The 21,915-nt window shown below is 41.6% G+C and overlaps 1 protein-coding gene across 7 annotated transcripts in view; it reads left to right on the top strand.

Annotated features, from left to right (window-relative positions):
* CHD5 (chromodomain helicase DNA binding protein 5) overlaps window positions 1-21,915 on the top strand; it is a 401,420-nt gene that overhangs the window by 39,682 nt on the left and 339,823 nt on the right. For all 7 annotated transcript variants that reach the window (XM_068240507.1, XM_068240506.1, XM_068240505.1 and 4 more), the window contains exon 2: window positions 16,578-16,708. In XM_068240507.1, coding sequence (XP_068096608.1) covers window positions 16,595-16,708 — 114 coding nt within the window. In that variant the 5' untranslated portion in view covers window positions 16,578-16,594. The remainder of the gene's footprint in view (window positions 1-16,577; window positions 16,709-21,915) is intronic.

The raw sequence follows: 21,915 nt of genomic DNA, 5'->3' as shown, positions 1-21,915 counted from the left end.
CTGTTTTTAGCAACTATTCATATCATATTATAGGCCAAGGGAAATAATAGTGAAATAGAAATTGTACCACCTGATATGATTGAGGGGAATTTGTTTATTTAACATATTTTTTTTCACCCCTTCGGACTGCTGCATTGCATTGAATTAACATTCTTGCAGCACATTCCGACCTGAGCTTTAAGCAGGTTATGCCGCTGACCCCCTTTTCTTAGTAACTGCTTAGTAGTTTGATTTATTGTGGCCCAGGGGCGTTGCTAGCCCCAAAGATCAGTGGCATGTGCCCCAGATCTATTCTGGGGTACCCCGAGTGTCCCCCAGGCTGATTCAGCTGTGGTGCCACAATGACGGGCATGCTGGGAGCTGTGGTGCATCAATCAGTGTATGCTGGGTGCTGTGGTGCCTCTATGTGGGCATACTGGGTGTTGGGGTGCCATGCTGGGTGCTGTGATGCCTTTATGAGGGCATGCAGGGATCTGTGGGGCATCACTCGGGGGTATGCTGGGTTCTGTGGTGCCTCTGTGGGCATACTGAGTGCTGTAGTGCCATGCTGGGTGCTGTCATGCCTTTATGGGGGCATGCAGGGAGCTGTGGTTCTTCCATGGGGGCATGCTGGGAGTTGGGTTGCCTCAATGGGAAGCCCATGAAAGCATGGGGGGTCCACTATAAGGTCAACAACCTGGCAGCAGGCTAGCACTCCCAGCAGAAATCCAGACCAGCCAGAACAGAAGCCAGGCAACTCTGCCTAGTTATGTTTAAATTACACTGCCTATTGATGTATTGATGCGATATGCTGCATTTTTTTTGTATTAATGGAAAGGGGGGGGGGGGGGGGGAGGTTCATCCAACATTTTGCTCGGCATGCCTACTTAGGCTGCTTTTAAGTTCATGTAAATTTGGCTCCCCATGACCACACCCACATTATGGTGCTTGGCCACACCCATTTTTCAGCTGAAGTGCCCCGGATCTCTTAGGACCCTAGCAACACCCCTGTTGTGGCCACAGTAGAAATGGGTTAAAGTAAACATGGAGCTTTAACAAGAAAAAATAGATTCCTATCTCATTAAAGAGACACTGAAGCGAAAAAAAATTATGATATGTATGTGTAGTACAGCTAAGAAATAAAACATTAAGATCAGACACATCAGTCTAATTGTTTCCAGTACAGGAAGAGTTAAGGAACTCCAGTTGTTATCTCTATGCAAAAAAGCCATTAATCTCTACGACTTTCAAAGTCGTGGAGAGGGCTATCTTCTGACTTTTATTATCTCAACTGTAAGTAAACAAATGTCTTTTTCTCTGCCAGAGGAGAGGTCATTAGTTCACAGACTGCTCTGAAAGAATCATTTTGAATGCTGAGTGTTGTGTAATCTGCACATATTAGAGAATGATGCAATGTTAGAAAAAACACTATATACCTGAAAATAAAAATATGAGAATATTTTCTTTGCTGCTAATCTTCTAGTAATTATTCATAGTACACAACCAATTCATTATATCATTTTTTTTTAACTTCAGTGTTTCTTTAAGGGGAAGTCTCTGGATAGTCCAGAGGTTTCCTGTATCTTCTTACAAGTACTGTTTCAATACTTGGTCCATCTGTGTCTTCAGAGTGTGAGTGGCCGTACTGCTCATGCGTGAGTACAGCCACGCAGGCCCAATAGAACAAAGGTGCTCATGCATGAGGGCCTTCATTCTACTGGGCCTGTGCAAACTGTACACATCTATGCACAGTACAGCCACGTTTTTCATGACCACAGTCTCACTCAGAAGAATCATTCAAGCTGCTGGATTGAATTTGTTTAGAGGGACCACGCAATGGAATGTTACAGTTTAAGAAGATATGGGAACTTCCTGGACTATCTAGAGGTAGCAGGTGGTGGGTGGCAGCAGATGGGTGCGGGGGAATCTGCATGCACAATGAAGTAAAGACTTTTGGACAACAGCCCTGTATCAGTAACTAAGAAGCCACCTCTTTCCTAGAAAACCATCCAGGGTAGATTGAAGTTTTGCAGGACGTACAAGGGTACAAGGGCCGGACACCAAAAAACTGAAGACTTTTCTTTGATGAATTCTGACTGTTTGGGACGTCTGGAAACTATCTGGAAAGAAAACAAAAAAGCAGAATTCTACCAAGAGTCCTGTGTAGTGCTAAGAGTGAAAAACCATGAGACAAACCATGTGTGGGATTACTGCTCATATAAAGGAGTGGACTCACTCGCAATTCTGCCCAAGAAAAAATAATTATATCATTATGTCCTCCAAGAGCAACTATTCCCAACAATCCAGGCGCAATGTGGTGATAATCTGTATTTTCCAGAATGTTGGAGCACAATATCACCAGACAAAAGTGGTATTGCCTTGGAGATTATGAAACTCAAAGTTTGGACCTGTGGCCAGGAAACTCCTCAGATCTTAATCCCGCTGAGAACCTGTGGTCAATTCTCAAAAAGCGGATGGACAAGCAGAAGCTCACAAACTGTGATCAAGTCCAAGCACTTCCAAAGGAAAAATGAAGCTCTATTAGACAGGATTTGGCACAAAAGCTGATATCCAGCGTAAAGGGTGACTTACAGAAGTAATTAAGTAGTAAGGTCAACAATCTTTGCGTGAATTAAAATTACAATATTTGCCAATAAGACACTTTGAAACTCTTGAAATGTTCATAATTGTTCTTCAGTATTCCATAGAAAAATGTAAAAATAATCTAAAAATGCTGCTCTACAAAGTTTAAAAACATATTTGTGCCATTACAAAAACTTGTGGCCAATACTATACAAAATAAAGATGAGGTCCATAAAAAATACCCATGAAATAATGTCTGCCAGATATAGCCTTTCCTTTTTATGATTTGTGCTTATGGAGAAAAAAAAATGCAAGGAACATTGGCAGCCCGATCTGGTGTAGTATCATCAGGTTGTAAAGGTGTGGTAAATAAGTAAATAAGGTATACTCACAATGCTAGGTTGCTAAGAGGCAACCATTCCAATGTGCATGTAGGGAAGTACCATCCCCACTCGGCCTTGTGCAGTTGTGGTAGTGGTCACACTATAAAGATATGTCCTCCGTGATCCGAGGGTATATCCGTTGTATAGGGGCTAAGGTACAGACACTATGGTGTAGAAGGCGCCCAAACAATAGCAAACTAATTTATCGGATAGTGATTTGTTCTGAACATGACTGTTTGATTTTAAAAGGCACGAAAATTGACCTGATGAAGGGGTGTTGACCATGAAACACTGTCATTAAAGTACAATAAATTCCTTTTTTGAATACACTTTTTGTTGATCTCCACTCCTGCATGGTAGGACCTTCTTAAATTCATAGAGATATAAGCTTATTTTTTTCCTGTACGTGGATAATATAATTAGTTTGCTATTGTTTGGGCACCTCCCATACCATAGTCTGTTTCCTTTCTATGCTTCACTCACTCTGGAGCGTGTGAGGAGCCATGTCATAAGTGGTCAGAGTTGCACTGGTTAATGTACAGAGCAGCCACAGAATATTGGAAAAGTGGCAATTTTACTAGCAAAATCCCGGTGGCTAACTTACTTTCATGACAGTGACCATGGTGGTTTCACTGACACTGCTGTAGATGGTCTATTTATACAATGCAGAAGTTTAATTAGAATTCCTCTGTGAAGCCATTTCAAAGTGACAACTAAACCGTTGCTTCTGATCTTATCATATGCAGCATCCAACACCTTTGGTATGAGATAAACGTTTTACTGAAATATTACCCCGCTTTTGGAACCATCTTCCCTGCCCTTTTTTCTCAGTTGTCCCTCGGAGATCCAATAAATTATGGTAAATGTAGCATAATAGCTAAGAATGATCTGTGCATTGATTAATGCACAAATCTGTGTTTTACTACTCACAGATTCTCTTAATTCTCAAAGCAGAGCTTTCATGTTTCAAAGTCTGAACAGTTCCGATTTTCAGTAGGGCTGGTCAGGCCCTGCCTTCCTGGCTGTCTCTCCCTCTCAAGTTTTCAGCTGGCTGTTCCTGGTCTACTCTTTTCATTGATGCCCTACAGGTGAGGGTACAGCCTAGCTAGACAGTTAAAGCATTTTCTCAACCAAGCTGCATGTAATTTTTTATGGAGAAGGGAGGCTGGGGAAGAAGAATTCTAATTGCGCACAGTAACAAAACAAGCAGAAGAAAATGTCATCATAGATGATTGCTCATCAGCTAGGTTTTATTGGGTACAGGGGATGCCCATACATGGATCATATTGTTGACTGTAATTATAACAAACACATTTGTTATGCTTATGTGTTCTAGGTCAGTGATTCAAATTGATTGTGTTAAAGTGAACCTTAAGCCAGAAAAAAAAAATTAGTTTTACTCACCTGGGGCTTCTACCAGCCCCCTGCAGCAGTCCTGTGCCCTCGCAGCCGCTCACTAATCTACGCGTAGATATGCGGCAATGCGTATTTTTGTGCGCGTTGCGGTCCGCAATAGCGCCAATTACAGTCAGGAATGCGGAAAAAGATACGCGTGGCCAGTCCTGACGGGCCTGTCGGCAAAAACAAAACTGGCTGGCAGCGAGGGACCAGAGGATTAGTAAGCAGCTGCGAGGGCACAGGACTGCTGCAGGGGGCTGGTAGAAGCCCCAGGTGAGTAAAACTCTTTTTTTTCTGGCTTAAGGTTCACTTTAAGGAAAGATGAGACAAGTATCATTATTTATAAGCAAGTCACAAATGGCAGTGTCACCATCTCAGCTGCCGCTCAAATCCCTGGCAGTGTTAAATACTATTCCCCCTCTTAGTCGTTGCAACTCGGAGGGAGATGTAATTCGTGGTACGGAACCCCGAATTACCCTTACGCACCCCTCTCACTATAGCATTGCTGCTATAGAGGCGCCTAGTTTCGGCACTGTGCGCCAAAACGACCTGCTTCGCTCCTGGGTTCCCCTGGATGCACTCGAGTGCTTCCTCCAGTGTTGACAGGTGACCAGGTGAGACGCTCGGCGTGTGCTCTCCGGCGCCATTACTACCTAGGAAGTGATTGGCTTTATTTCTGGAGCCAATCACTATAGGTGGAAGTGTGTTCTATTGGAGATCAGTGTGGGTGGCCTTTCCTCATTGGTTGATGCTAGTATAAATACCTTGCTCTCAGGTTTGCTTGTTGCCTGTGAAAGCGTTTGTTGCCGGAGCTAGCTCCTGGGTGTGATATTTATTGTCTTCTGTTACGACCTGTTGCCTGTTTACCTGACTACTCTCTGATTTCTGACTGGACAAACTGTTTGCTAATTTTGACCACTCTTCTGCTTCATCCCTGTAAATTCTGGTATAGAGATATTTTCCCATATGCAATTCACTTTTTCTCCTGACTTATCTCCTAGGTGATAATTTTTCTCCATAACTTTTCAGCACTCTGCAATTGAAAAAGTACCAAAAAGTGGGGAAAAAGTTCAATCAAAATTAAAAGGCCTTTTTAATATAGAAGATGTGAAAATACCACCTAAGAGAAAACTCAGAAGAAAACTGAATTGGATCAGGCCCCTTGTGTATGACGATTGGCTTGTTTGACCAAGCTTTTAAATTACCTTCTGTTTTGTCAGTCGTCTGATTCCTGTATATGGCTTTAGACTGTTTGACAAATTTTAAGTACCAGTACCTCTGCCTAGTGAGTCCTGGTGGTATCGCTGTCTTTACCTCATCAGTCTCTATATCTTGCGCATTAAAGCCTGGGTATAAATGTTTCCTGGGTAGATGCATCAAGTCTCCTGAGGCTGAGCGGGACACGCCACATAGGGTTAAGGCTGTGGTGGAGATTTGGACATGAGGACACTATCATAATACAATGGATTCACTAGGCCTTACAACCAGAGTGACATGTTCAGCGGAGTGGCTGCTTTAAACCCTAAGGTGGGTAAGGATGGGATCATTATTTCAGAAAACAAAAGCTGATTGGTTAGTCATTTTTCAGGATTTACTTAGCTGATAGAGTACTCATCATCTACAAATGTCTGGACACTGACTGGTGGTGTTAAAATAACAAGGCCGGTAGAGTATATAGAAAGCATATTCTAGTTCAGATCTTTCTTTGTTTTGGTAAAAAGAGTAGCGTCTTTTTCTATAATCTAAGGCCAGTGTCACAAAGTCAGCAATAAAGTGCCAGAGATAAATTGCTGTAACAATCTGCTTATTCCCAGTGATTTTCTACTGGAAATGTTTTCCTATAGGGAGTGATAGCCAGCAGGTGGTTTAGTTTCAAATTGCTAGTAATGGAGGGATTTGTTGATGGTTGTTACCCCCGACAGAAAAGCATCTGCAGCAGAAAACTGATGGAAATCAGCGATTTGTAACCGTAATTTATCTCTGTTGCTTGCGTGACAGAGGTCTAAAGGTATATGCAGACATTTGATCTTAAATTCTAGTGAAGAGAGAGTCTGGAGAAGCAATAAATGATTGATAGTGTCAAATTCAGAGTAAAAGTCTAGTAGTAACAACAATAACAATAATATTTATATAGCGCTTTTCTCCCTGGGGACTCAAAGCGCTGTGACCCTGCATTATGCAGTCTCAAAGGCTAGGGAAAAGAGGTGAGTTTTTAGCCTTTTTTTAAAGCTGTCCAGTGAAGGAGCCTCTCGTACTGATTGTGGAAGTGAGTTCCATAGAGTAGGGGCTGCATAGGAAAAGGCCCGAGCACCAAATGTTAAGTGTATCCTGGGAATAACCAGCTTCATCTTGTTGGCAGAGCGGAGGGTGCATGGAGGGGCATAAAGTTCCAATAGATCCGCTATGTATTTGGGTCCCATGTGGTGTAGAGCCTTTAATGTCAGCAGGCAGATCTTAAAATTGATTCTCCATTTTACTGGCAACCAGTGAAGAGTTTGCAGTACTGGGGTGATGTGTGAGCTGCGGGGGGCATTGGCTAGGAGTCTGGCTGCAGCATTCTGTACTAGCTGTAAGGGGCGCAGAACCTTATCTGTAGATCCGATGAACAGGGCGTTGCAGTAGTCTAGGTGGTAGGATACAAATGCATGAACCAGGACAGGTAGGTCTTCAGCTGGGATAAGGTGTTTGATATTCGCTATATTTCTTAGATGGAAGAAGGAAGACTTGACGACAGCTGATATCTGCTGTCTGAGTTTTAGATTTCCATCCAGGATCACCCCAAGGTTTCGCACAGAGTCTTTATACTGTACAGTATCTCCCCCAATTGCTAGTTTGAGGTGGTGAGCGTTTTGAACTTTTTCCATCATGTGTGGACCACCTACCACCAACACCTCTGTTTTGTCAGTTCAGCCTCAGCCAGCTGGTGTTCATCCAATTTTGTAAATCCACTAGACACGCATTTATGGATGCTGATGGGTCTTGGGTGCCAGGCTTGAAGGACAGATACAGTTGGGTGTCATCTGCATAACAATGGTATCCTAGGCCATAGTTCTTGATTATTTTGCCCAGTGGGAGCATGTAGACTGCAAAGAGTAATGGTGATAGTACAGAACCCTGTGGATCTCCATAGGGAAGTGGCACTGGATTAGAGTAGTGTGTGCCCAGACATACTTGCTGTGTCCTGCCAGATAGAAAGGTCTGAAACCAGCTAAGAACAGTACCCCTTAGGCCACAGTAATTCTTCAGTCGCTAGTATGGAGAACTGGCCTCTATTTGACAATCAGGAGGTCATTATTCATTTTATTGAGGGCTGTTTCAAAGTCAAAAAAGGCTTCAGTGCAGAGAAAGTAAGAAGTTTTGAATCAGGATGATACCATTCATTGGCTAACTCAGAGGTAAATAAAAAGTAACCTTTCTTAAAAAATAAACCTTCTTCGGACTTAGTTCCTGAATATTAACAAGATGTTGAAACACACAGCTTACATACACTGAACATTCGGAGGAGAAACATTCTTTTGCAAACATAAATAATTGTCTTAATTACAACTTCAGGAGGGTCTCACAGTAATGCTGGCTAATTTATGACGAATAGCTAAGACTACTTGTTAGCTAAGACATAACCTACCACAGACTCCAGGTGATGGGGAAACATTGTAAATCCAGAGTTCAAACATGATTAGGCAGAGTACATACACCATTTGTATAAGCTAAAGTGAATTGTGGAGAGAAAGTCAAATAGCACTAAATGGATTCCAGCAGTTTAGAAGCAAAGTGGAGAAATGAGACTGACCCGTAGTTAGACCCGCTGGGTCAAATGGGTGTAGTGGGATGCAGCACCGAATCGGTGGCATGTAGACAGATCCGAGAAGAGCCTCTGGATTATCCAGAGGCTTCCTACTACCAAGATAAATATCTAACTTTTTGTTTTTTATTCACTTGCTTTAAGACAGTGAAGGCAGTTAAAAAATAAAATATTTCTGTGAGTAACTGGCCTTGAAGAGGTTTAGAATGGGTGAGTTAGTAGGCAGACAGGAGAAATTTGGAGGGGTTGGCGAGCCCCATGAATAGTGCTACTTATTGAAACTGTTTCACATTTAATCAGTCTTGCTTATGGATGAAAAGACTACAAAACTGATGTGGCTTACAAGAGGGTTGAAAGAGTCCATCTAAAGGTGGCCATACACTAATAGATTTGCAGCAGATTCGACCATCAGATAGATTTCTGTCAGATGCCTGTCAAGTCGAATCTGACAGGAATCTATCTGATATGTGCCACACACTAGGAACAGATTGCCAATAGATTTCAGAATTAAATCTATTGGAAATCAATCTAAATGCATTATTGGACCACTAGATCCAATGCAACTCTATGGGCCATCGATCTGCTGCCCTAGCTTTTACATCCTGTCAGATCAAATCAATAGAAATCAATCAAAATCGGCCGCAAATGGATCGATCTATAGATTTGATAGAATAAATTTCCGATTGATTTGATAGCATCTATCAATTGATCAATGGCTGAAATTATCCATTGTATGGGCCCCTTTATTTACACTGGAACAATGACCCCTATATAGGGGAAAGGACCTTCAACACCATTTGTAAGAAACATATATTCCTGTTTTATTATGTTTGGCAGGACATTTTGGAGACAGTACACACATTTAGCAAACCACTTATTTTTTATTTTCTGGTTGAACTCGATGGACGTATGTCTTTTTACAAATAACTATGTAACTGTGTATGTAACTTAAAGGGAACCAATCACCATTTTTCCTGCAGTTTCTCCTGGTTCCTAATGGGTATAAGAGCTGCCATGTTCCCCCCTTCCCTTCTAGCTGCCCTTATTTATACAGGGGCAGGTGTGAAGATAGCATCTAGGACTTCTCTAAACTCTTTGAAGCACATTATACTGTACCCCCACCCATGCTGATGCAAGCATGTATTTGCTGTCTGCTAATGTGTGTAATAAAATAATTAAATCGGTCCTTAAATGCCTGAAATGTTTGTGGTTGGGCAAGCCTTGCCCCCGGCCCCCAGGCAGTCCCAGTTGTTATAGTGGTGTAGGTTGATGGCACTCACATATTCTAGTACCCTTCAGCTAGGCAAGAGAAGTTTGCTCACACCAGCACAAAGGCCAATAATCTGGCTCCCACCTGCACAATCTAGACAATCTGCCACTTAGAAGGATTTTCCTGTTAGGTTATATTGTTCCTGATATGAATCCTATGGTATTAAGACACATAAACTTCTCATAAGACATTTAATAACATACATTTGAAGTTTTTCCAAACAATACATTTCCATCAAATGAAAATTGAATTGATACTGGCGTTTGAAGAGATGTCTGCAAACCAATGTTTCTGTTATGCCCTATGGATGTAATAGTGAGTAGAGTAAGCTTAGAAGATATGCAGACCAAACCTATGTCTGTTTTTTAAACAAAGTATGCATTACATGTGATCTCTTCCACAGCTTAGGCTGTGGAGGACCTATTCATATCTGCCTCTAATGCTTCTTGAACATTGTCTGTCCAAACATTGAAAGCCTTACCAATGAGGGCGACACCAACAGAATGCCTGCATACTGCTCCTGCCGATAAGAAAAAGTCCATTCATCTAAGTATCTCTGGATGGCATCTTTAAAAGAAACAAATTCATTTGGTTAAAGTAACATGTTTCTAATTTTTTTAAGTACGAATATAGTTAAAGAACATCCGAGGTGAAAATAAACTGATGAGAAAAACAATTGTATCCATCCTCCTTCTCCTAAAAATGACTGTTTTTAAGATACCCCACAGTTTTATTTTAGATTTAAATCTAGTTTTTAATTTTTTCCTGTTTCATTGTCTCTGTTCAATGACACTTTCATTGAAGTATGCCAGAGCTCAAATCTATGAATTATTGATCCTTTTTATCTCTTTCCTGCTCTTAAAAGCCATTTACTGACAGTAAAATGTTTGATGGCCGTAATTCCTTATCAATGAGGGTTATGCTATAGTCTGACCCAGTCCAAACCCGGTCCCGACCCGGGCAGAAACTGTCACTTGCATGCCTGATGTTTAACTCTTTCAGGCAGAGAAAGGAAAAAAAGGAACACAGCCTAGTTATTTGTGTGCTAGGCACTGTACATACACATGCCTTTCTCATCATGTCACATGTCACCTCGTGTGTCTTTTCAAAACAATGTCGCATCTACTAATGCCATACGATACAAATTGGAACAATAATATTATGTAGCAGATTTCCTTTTTACCTTTTCTCAACCATGTTTAGTTCATTTATATGTTAAACATTAACAGGAAAGACAGTGGCTCATTTAGATTCATTGGATAGCTAGCCTCCTTGCTTGCACATAGGTTGCCACTAGTGAGGAATAAAAGAGTATCAAATTCCTCTGTCTTTTGTTGCTGACTGAGTAGTACTTTCTTACTGCCCTGTGTACTGCTCTGGTGCTGGGCTTGCTGCATGTATAGCTACACATTCTGTCAGTAAACTCTTGCAACGCTCTCCATCATTGCTTGCCTTATGTAGTTTTTAACATTGGAAAGGCTTGCATTGAACTATCAGTCTGAGCTGAACACAAATGCTGCATGTGACTGTAGATGGTAAAGCAGGGTCAGTATAACACCAACAAAACCCAGTGCAACATTCAGATTCCTCCATCTGTTGGAGTGAGATAGCATGCCTGGGAGTGAGTCTTAGAGAAGACTTGAATTATATGTGCATCCATAAATCTGTGTTTTGAATTTTCACTGCTTTTCTTAGGGCTTCTAGTAGGTACAAATTACAATAACCCCTAATTATTATTGGCATTTGCCCAAGGAATAAAAGTAAAGTTGTTTCTCTGTTAATTCTCTGTTAGTTTCTCTGTTAATTTTTATGCATCTGCCTCTTTTATGTCTTTGTAGCATTGAGCAGTGCTTGGATGTAGGCAGGCTCATTAAGGAAGCTCCTCTGAGACTGAGAAATAATATAATAGTTTAGCTAAAACAGAGATCTCAAGCAAAAGTATGTTAAGAAAGACCTTAATGTACAGCAGACAGTGAAAATGTTCCCCGTAAATAAGCTGAGTCAGCAAAATGAGCCAAAACAGATTAGCCAGAGCAGGGTTCACTGGACGCAGCAGATGCTTACTGCCATGCATAGCGTCCCAATGTAGAAGAAGAGAGAGACATCCAATACCTGTGTCCTAATAAATGTATATCACTTTAGATAATAAAGACTCTAATAACTGAATGTAAAAGTAATGCTTAATCATTTATTACTGGTACAGATTCTAGTAATTTAATACAGTAACTGCAAATATAAATAAATCTTGGGAATACAGCTAAGCACAACAATAGCATACTACCTAGTGTAGAGCAGGTAGAAAGATAAAAGCTCTTCACAGTTAGCAGAGGTTCCTTTCTCCAAAAGGTTGTTAGAACAATTGTATAGATATCTCTCGGCGCTATATTGCAGCCACCCAGTGCACAACATACTGACAGGTGGCCATCACCAAATAAACCAAATACAAAGGGTCAGATCTCTGATCCACAAATAAAATACAGTTTATTTAAGACCAGTTAAAACAGGTTTAGAAACTAGTTCTCACATGGTGGGTCCTTGCAAACAGGACTCTGGTGCATTAACAAGCTGTTGGCACTACGGTAGGTTCTTGGACTGTGGTATTATCTGTGTTCACCAGCAGGTGGCATTTTACAGCACTTCACAGGCATGATCTTTCCTACAGTTTCCTAGTTTACCTGCTGGTGGCTCTCTGTATCTGAACAGCAGTACTTTCATTATTCACCAGCAGGTGGCCCCCATGCAACTCATCCTAGACCAGGGGTGCCCACACTTTCTTGGCTTGTGAGCTACTTTAAAAAATTAGCAAGTCAAAATGACCTACCTATGTGCAGTTTTAGGAGCACACTTATATACACAGAATGGAAAATGTAGTGCGGTCGGGATCTACCATGAAGTCCTTGTGATCTACTGGTAAATCGCGATCTACCTAATGGGCACCCCTGTCCTAGACAATTGTTCATCATTACATCAGCTGTGTGGATTTCCATATAAGGACTGCACCTACCTCAGAACCTTGCCAGAACCTCAGTTCAGCTTGGCTGTCCTGTTGCTGTGCTCTGTGCTCCCTGCTCTGAGAAGCTCCATTCTGATCTGATCTCCTGGCTAATGTTTCTTGTTTTACTCTGACTCTGATTTTCCCTGCCCTTGTCTGCTGTTATGTCTTGTCTGTATATATATTTATATCTGTGTATTTTGTATAGTTAGATAGTTAGTTTAGGATTGCTGTGTTATATGTGGGTTGCACTGTGGAGATTTGCCTTTGCTCATTTGTATATAGTCGCACTGATTGACAATAAAACTTTTTGTTTTTCACAATCATTGGTTTCCATCTCAGTCTTTGTTGCAAATTGCGGTCAATCATTCTGCTGCTAAGCACAGCCATAACACAAGCCTTCAACAATAGTGCACATAAAGTGCAAATATACAGTAATTGGCAGTATATAATTGCCCACTACTCTAAATCCCACCAGGTTTCGGACTTTCGCTGTCATCAGGGGTCCTGTTTTTAACTGGTTTTAAATAAATTGGATATTATTTTGTGGATCGGAGGTCTGACCCTTTGTATTTGGTTTATGTAGTGATGGCTACCTGTCAGTATATTGTGCACTGGGTGGTTGCAGGTCTCTGCAACATAGGGCAGAGGGATATCTACTATATTATCTAGTGTACTATATGTTCACAAACTACCACAATATGGCCTATACAGTCTTGCAAATACTAATTAGACTATTGAACCAATATTATTTGTAGCATTAACCACTTCATTAAGGAACTTCAACCAACATGAATATGCTACAGCATGAAAATAAAATCTGACAGTCCAGTTCTAGATTTCCAATTAGAAACAAGAAGTTTGAGCGCCACCACAGGCTCTCATATTAATAGCGGCTATAGGTGGTCATTGGGCGCCAGGTGCCCATATAAATAATGGCTTTGGTCGTAAATCTGATAAATAGCGGGTGCCAGGGCTGCCCGCAATGCAAAATTCAGCTACAAATAGTGGGGGCTTGCATTCACTATTTGTATTGCGCATTTTGCATTGCGAGCGACCCTGGCACCCGCTATTTATCAGATTTCCAACCAAAGCCATTATTTATATGGGTGACTACGGCAGCCAAGAATTTAGATTTTTTTTTTATTTGCAGCGAACTGGCGGCAGGGAGTTAAAATAAATGTATGATATCATGGTTTGTATGTGTAGTACAGCTAAGAAATAGAACATTAGAAGCACAAATATGAGTGTAATATTTTTTCCAGTACAGGAAGAGTTAAAGGGAACCTAAACTGAGAGGGATGTTTCCTTTTAAACAATACCAGTTGCCTGGCAGTCCTGCTGATCTATGTGGCCTCAATAGTGTTTGAATCACACACCTGAAACAAGCATGCAGCAATCCAATCTGACTTCGGTCAGAGCACCTGATCTGCATGCTTGTTCAGGGGCTGTGGCTAAAAGTATAGAGACACAGGATCAACAGGAGAGTCAGGCAACTGGTATTATTTTAAAGGGAAGGTCCAAGCAAAATAAAAAAAATGAGTTTCACTTACCTGGGGCTTCTACCAGCCCCATGCAGCCATCTTGTGCCCTCGTAGTCACTCATTGCTGCTCCAGTCCCCCGCTGGCAGCATGCCGACCTCAGAGGTCGGCGGGACGCATTGCGTACATTTTTACGCATTCCCGCTAGTGCAGGAACATTAACACATACATTTTTACGCATTACTGGTTCAATGTGTAAAAATGTACGCATTGAACCAGTGATGCGTAAAAATGTATGTGTTAATGTTCCTGCACTAGCGGGAATGCGTAAAAATGTACGCAATGCGGCCCGCCGACCTCCGAGTTCGGCAAGCTGCCAGTGGGGGACTGGAGCAGCAATGAGTGACTACGAGGGCACAGGATGGCTGCATGGGGCTGGTAGAAGCCCCAGGTAAGTGAAACTCAATTTTTTATTTTGCTTGATCCTTCCCTTTAAAAGGAAAAATCCATATCCTTCTCAGTTTAGGTTCCCTTTAAGAAACTTCACTTGTTATCTATGCAAAAGATCCTCTCTGAGCTCTCGGATTATACATCAAAGAAATAGTCAGAGACAGATTTAGATAAGATTTTTACTGCAGGGAAGTTGAAAGAGTCATTAGCTCTGCTTGTGTTATAATTTAAAATACAGAGCGTGGCTTGTAATTGCAAATATGACAGAATTATGCAACGTTATATAAAAAAGCTATATATCTAACAATTAAAATATGAGACTATTTCCTTTGCTACTAATGTTCTATTAATTATTAATACTACAGATCCAAATCATTTCATTTAGGCATCAAGGGGAGTGGTTAAGGTTAGGCACGGGAGGGCAGGAAAAATAAGGCATTGAGGGGGACAGTTAAGGTTAGGTAGGGGGCATGGTTAAGGTTAGGCGTCTGGGTGGTTTAGGTTAGGCATCGGAGGGGGTGTGGTTAGGGTTAGGTTTAGTTGTAGTACAATATTGGTATTATTCATTTACCAATATTTTACTATCGTAATTGCAATGCAAAAGAGTAGTATATTGGTAAATTCACTGATATTCTCCTATTTTTGCATGTACGCTCCTAAATTATGCATCTATAGTACCTAAGCATGTGCGTAATTATATAGTACACTAGATAATGTGCTACTGCTGTGTTTAGCTGCAGTCCCGGGACTATTTGTATTTGCGCAGTTAGTGGGTAAAGCACTGCTGTAAATTACATATGACTGGAATTTGTACCAATAATAATTTATTAAGCATTATTTGTAAATGCAATACTGAAAGTCTATTTTTTAATTGTCTATACCTGTCCAATAGCACTTTATTCTATTTAATATTTATTTATATTAAACATTTATTATTATTTAGTATTTATATAGCGAGGACATCTTCCACAGCACTTTACAGAGTATATTGTCTTGTCACTTAACTGTCCCTCAGAGGGGCTCACAATCTATTACTCCAGTCTTAGCTGGAAACCAATATTGGGATAATTAAGCCTCTACATTGCTATTCTCCCCACAAATTAGTGACTGAACAAAACCAGAGAGAACTTGAAAATCAGAACAAGCTTGCACTTTTCACTAACTTACAGAAGGTGCTGGTCCATGATGACAGAATGGGTTCTAGACTAGGAGACTAAGGGCAATTGACATGAAGAGATGACACGGGTAATGAGATCATGCAACAGAAAATAATATTTTCTCAAACTGTTTGCGTTTACATACAGACTCAGTAATACATGGGAAGTTGTTAGGTTGTGATCTTTTTTTTAAGTACCCTGTTGGTACAATAATTTTTCCTGTTGAATGAACCTTTGACCTAATTAAATGCCCTGACAGGGGATTTGTCACTACTGTATAACCTTTCTGTCTAAACTGGTCATTTAGTTGGTGTGCTTCAGTTTGAAAAGTAGGGTCATCTGCAATAGCTGACCAATATTTCTAATTTTATGTAGAAGATACATATTTTCTGCTCTGAGCAAATGAGTCAAATGTCCTGCTCTGAGAGATTATATTTGCAATATTACCATTTTTCATTCATTCCTTTCACTTTCTAGTTTGTGACTGGCAGCACCTCATCATCCATAGCTGAAGCAGTGATAAATCTAGCTGTCTGAATGCAATTGTATGTTGCACTAGTAAATGGAGGACAGTGCATCTTCTTGTACCTAATGAGTTTTCGTAAACAAACTAATGTGTTGTCATTAGCAACCTTGAGATGCTTGCATACATGTCCTAACCACCCTTATACATTTCTTATAATCTGGTTGTTCTGGACAACCTATAGTTTGTGAATTCTCAGCTTACCATTTTGCAGCCTGTATTTTCCCTGCTAACCTCTCAGGCACTGATGTGACATTAACCTGAATCCAGCATTCCTTTGCCGAGGAGAGTAATGGAATTCTGAGGATTGTGGATGATAAAGAGGCGGAAGAACCTATTTTGCATTTTGTTACTGTCTGATAGCATTGACCTTTGTTTGCAATATAGCAGCCGTGAAAAGTCATTCACATTGAAATGTTTGGGGGGGTTGGGGGAATCAGCGCCATCAAAATATATCAACATGCACCCTCTCCTCCCATGGCTAAAATTCTAATTTGTGCATGGAAAATATATGGCCAGAAAGGATTGACATTCTGCTTGTCTTGTATCTGTTTCCAGAGGAGGAAGAGAGAGACATGGAAGCGTTAGAGGAATTCTTTCCTGAAGAACCCGTCAGCTCACCGAAGAGAAAGAAACCCAAAAAATCGAAAGAGAACAAGGCGACCAAAACAAAGAGGAGGAAAAAAGAGGTGAGTGTCGGGAGAGGCCTGACTGATTTCTATTTTCATGTGTGCTCTGGTTTATGATAACGTTCATTTCGCTGTGTCTGAGAAGCCTGAGCAGCCACCAAAGTCTGGCTGAATGCTGAGCGTGGCCTACTGATGAGATTATACTTAAAAAAAAATAATCTTTAAAATATGCATATGCTTTGTGTTTTTTAAGTGCAAATTTTATTTTTAAAGTGTTTTTAAAAGTATAACTGAAGATGTAAGTTTGAAATACGCTTTGGGTAGGAGTTGTAATAGCTTTAGGGAAATTAAGTAAGGTTTCTTTGAAGGACCGTTAGCGTTTTTATAGAGCAAAGGGCAAGAACCCTAAACGGCTCTGTATAGTGGGGGATGTATTATTCCGTGCAACTAAGGGCTATATGTGTACTACAAACCATAGGGTTTAGATGCATATCCTGGCTCAATGACGCAAAAGGGAATCATTCGCTTGGCTCCACCTGCTGTGCTGAGGTGATGCATTATGGATGTTTCATCAAGGATGAGAATAAGCAATCATACAATTACTTTCTGTTTTAAGGCAGGGCAAAACTGTATTTAGTCAGAAAAAATGAAAGAACACCTGGGTGTGCACCTTCCTTCTTTACCTCATGTGTGGCAAAACCATGCCTGAACTGGGCAGTTTTAGTGCAGTGAGCTGCATTTCTTCTTCACCCACTCACTGTTCTGAGGATGAGGGTACCATGTTAGAGTACCATATGATAATTTTGTAGTTACGATTATTTCGTCACAAACTTTTGTGTAAAACACGATTTTGTGTTACTCGGAATTTCTTGTAATTTTTTGTAACAACGAGAAATTATGAATGACACAAAATGAAACACAAAATTACCATACTTTCGCCTTTTGTACGTTGCTATTACTTCCAATAGGCTGCATCTGCACTGCGCTACCAAACGTGATCACGTGTGAGCCTGCGTGCTCCCGTGCTGCCACTTGTTAGCCCGGTTATCAATGAATGAGAACACAGTTCCCATTAATTGATCAAAGTCCCCATTAGAAAGACAGACAGGCTTCTTTTAGAAGCCCCGTTCTTTCTAAAGAAAAAAAAAGTTTCCCGTTTTCCCTTCACTTCCTGTAAGCGAGAGAGCTCGCTTACAGGACAAACAAAAATAATGTGACTGTGACCACCTTGTGGCCAAATAGTAAAACTACATCTACATACATTTTTTTCAATAAATACAATTCATTACATTTAAAATTAACTGTTTACCCCCCACACTCCAATAAATACCCACATTTTTTAATAAAAACAAAACAAAACATAAATAGTTACCCAAGGGTCTGAACTTTTTAAATATGCATATAAAGAGGAAATATTACTATTATTTTTTAAATTATAAGCTTGTAAATAGTGATGGATGCAAAACTGTAAAAATGCACCTTTATTTCCAAATAAAATTTTGGCGCCATACATTGTAATAGGGACATAATTTAAATAGTGTAATAACCGGGCAAATAAAATACGTGGGTTTTAATTACGATAGCATGTATAATTTTAAGGCTGTAATGACTGAGAAATAGGCCCAGTGCATACCAAAACCGCTAGCAGATCCACAAAACGCTAGCGGTTTGTGGTGCGGATTGCGACATTTGGCCCGTGCACACCGAGCGGATTTTGATACGATCTGCCGGCCGCATCCGCCCGACAATCCACTTGGCTAATGTATTTGAATGGGCTGGTGCACACCGGTGGTTTGCGTTTTTTTTTGCTAGAAACCTCAAACCTCCGGTGTGCACCAGCCCATTCAAATACATTAGCCAAGCGGATTGTCAGGCGGATGCGGCCGGCGGATCCGCTCGGTGTGCACTGGGCCATAATGATTTTTTTCCTATTTGTTTCTTAATATTCCTGTTAAAATGCATTTTAAAAAAATAATTCTTAGCAAAATGTACCACCCAAAAAAAGCCTAATTAGTGACGGAAAAAAACAAGATATAGATCAATTTATTGTGGTAAGTAGTGATAAAGTTATTGGCGAATTAATGTGAGGTGAAAATTGCCCAGATGCATAAGGTGAAAAACGACTGAAGGCTGAAGTGGTTAATGTAAAATTACGACATTAAATCACAAAATTATTTTGTGTTGTGATTACACTAACACAAAATTTTGGCTCATCACTAATAGCTCGCTCCGGCTTGCAACCACATGTCTACCAGCAACTTCTGAACTGGCCACTATTGCTCCAGGCTCACTGCAGTCACGTGACGGTGAGCTTGGAGCTTTAGCGTAGTAGTTACGTATGACAGGTAAACAAGCAAGCTGCAGCATGTAACGATCGGTGTCAGCACGCAGAGAGAATCTGATTATTGGCGATCTGCAGTATCACCAAGAATGCAGATATATACCTGATTATTGATGATCTGCAGTATCACCGATAATCAGATATATTGCTAACCTCTGGACACCCAGCAAGGAAACACAATAAAGACAGTAATATATCACGGTAATGTGGAAATATCCACCACACGGCAATTCCTCAGAGGTGTGGTTACCTCTGAATGGGAACCCCGTGAGTGATATCCTCTAACCAGGCAGAATGAGGAATCTCGACCCCTAGCAGCAATCGTCTGCTTGGGGCAGGTGTCTCGGAGAGGCAAGCCTCAGAGATAACCCTCCAGTGGGAGACGTTCCACTGAAGGGAGAAAGGTCAGACAGGCAAGGGTTCAGCAACAGAGATGGCGGCAGAGGTACAGGAGCGGAAGGCAGAAGAGTAATCGGTAATCAGGCAGAGGTCGGCAACAAGAATCAGATAAGCAAAAGTACAATAGCGTAGAGAGAGAGAGTAGTCAAGGATAGCTGAAGTCAAAACACAGATACAATATCAAAATACAATCCTAACTAAGGTGTGAAATCCTTAGTATCAACACCAGGGCACTGAGCTAAGGTCTGAGCGCTACCACAGAAGTGTATTCACGACAGCAGACAAGGAGCAACTGAACACAGGCTCCTTATATGCTGGGAGCGCATCTGCAACGCCACCCAGTCGCCCGACCAATCAGAAGGCCTCCTGAGGTCAGCTGACTGGATAGTCAGCTGACCCTCCTACATAGGAGGTAAAAGTCCTGCCTCCTTGCGCGCGCGCGTGCTACCCTCTGCCTCTGTGTGTTGGAGAGGCCAGGCTTGGGGTCCGCGTACGAATGCGGACCGGGGTCCGCCAACTGCGCTGCAAGACCCGCCGCCATGCCGCCAGCCGCGGTGGCGGTATCCCCACACACTTGCGCCGGTGATTCCGCCTGCGATGCGGAACCCGCCGGCTGGGAAGCGGAGACCACCGCCATGTTGCTCTGCGGGGCGGCATTGTCTCCGCAACCTATTACAGTACCCCCCCTTGAGGAGTGGACTCCGAACACTTCCTATATGGTCTCTCAGGATGTAACTGATGAAATCTCTTCCTCAATCTCTCGACATGCATACGATCCTCTGGAACCCAGGACCTGTCCTCTACCCCATACCCTTTCCAATGGACCAAATACTGCACCGAATTCCGCACTAGGCGAGAATCCAAGATCTTCTCGACTTCAAACTCTGTCTGGCCCTCTACCACAACTGGGGGGTGGGGGGGGGAGGAATCCACATACACTGCCGGCTTCAGCAAGGAGACGTGGAACGATCTCCCACATCTCATGCTGGCTGGAAGGTCAATAACATAAGAAACCTCATTGATCTTTTTGACCACCGGATAAGGTCCTATGAACCTAGGACCCAACTTGGTGGACGGTTGTCTGAGTGCCAAATGTTTTGTTGACACCCACACCTTGTCTCCTGGAGCAAAGTGCCACTCAACAGACCGTCTCTTATTGGCCTGTTTCTTTTGTCTCTGAAAGGCTATGCCTAAATTTCTTTTTACCTGTCCCCAACAATCCCTGAAATCCCTCTGCCAATCCTCTAGGAAAACGTGTGGGACCTGTAAACACATCCATTCCACTGACAGGATACTAATACCAGGTACACAACAGGAATACAAAGTACAAGGCACCTATTCCTGCGACTCATCTAATGTGGTATACGTGATCATGTGTGCAAAATGCCCCAAAGGAATTTATGTGGGAGAAACAAGTCAACCACTGCGTGATCGCATGACACACCACAGATCCACTATTAACAGCAGGAAAAAGGATATTACAAAATATACTGATCTCCCAATACCAACACACTTTTGTTTACCTGGACACAGTTTAAGCGATTTTCGCGTCACTGTATTAATGGGTGGCTTCAAATCGGGAAACATGAGACTAACACAAGAAACTAAGTTTATACATTGGTTCAAAACTGTAGAAGATGGTTTAAACAAGGACTCTAACTTCTTGTGCTGGTACGATGGGTTTTAAGTGCCACAATTCTTTTAATTTAAATTTTTCTATCTTTTCATTCATTTTTGTGCCATATGCTGTGTAAGATGGAATTCACTGTCACTATTCATTTTATTTGCTTTCAGGTGCTGGCTTTAAATGCCACAATTCTCTTAAGCTTAGAATTAATGGTGCATGTAACCAAGCCAGTCACCATTTGAATTCGGAATTTACGATGTCTCCCCATCACCAGAGTCTGCTTTATGTCATGTTGAGGATTCTATTGATCTTATCAGTTTAGATAGGATGCCTGGGAAAGCCTCCTCAGTAACAGTTAAGGCATCTAATTACATTTATGTTTGCTAAAGAATGTTTCTCCTCTGTATGTCAGTGTATATAAGCTGTGTTTTCCAGTTCTGGTCAGGAACCAGTCCGACGAAGGCTTTTTATAAGTCGAAAGCTCACTGTTTATCCATCTCTAAGTTAGTCAATAAATGGTATCATCCTGATTCAAAACTTCTTGCCAATCCTCTAGGGCAGGGAAGGGGGAAGAACACACAGGCAATGGGGAAAACTTAGGGGATTTTTCTGACACAACCTGAAAAGGAGACAACCCTGTTGACGTACTCTTCAGGTTGTTGTGCGCAAACTCGGCAAAGGGCAAAAATTTAACCCATTCGGTTTGCGAGTCCGCCACATAGCATCTCAGGAACTGTTCCAGGGCCTGATTAACCTTTTCAGTCTGCCCGTTGGTCTGTGGGTGATACCCTGAAGGGAAGGACAGGTTCATACCCAATGTATGGCAAAGCCTATCAGAAACTACATCATCCGGGATTCCGTGTAACCGGAAGACGTGTTGTATAAAAAGGTCGGCCAATT

The sequence above is a fragment of the Hyperolius riggenbachi genome, chromosome 6, assembly GCF_040937935.1.
Source record: "Hyperolius riggenbachi isolate aHypRig1 chromosome 6, aHypRig1.pri, whole genome shotgun sequence".
In the NCBI taxonomy this organism is placed as follows: Eukaryota; Metazoa; Chordata; class Amphibia; order Anura; family Hyperoliidae; genus Hyperolius; species Hyperolius riggenbachi.
Note: the sequence above shows the minus strand (reverse complement) of the source record. Positions and strands in the feature narration are given on the sequence as shown.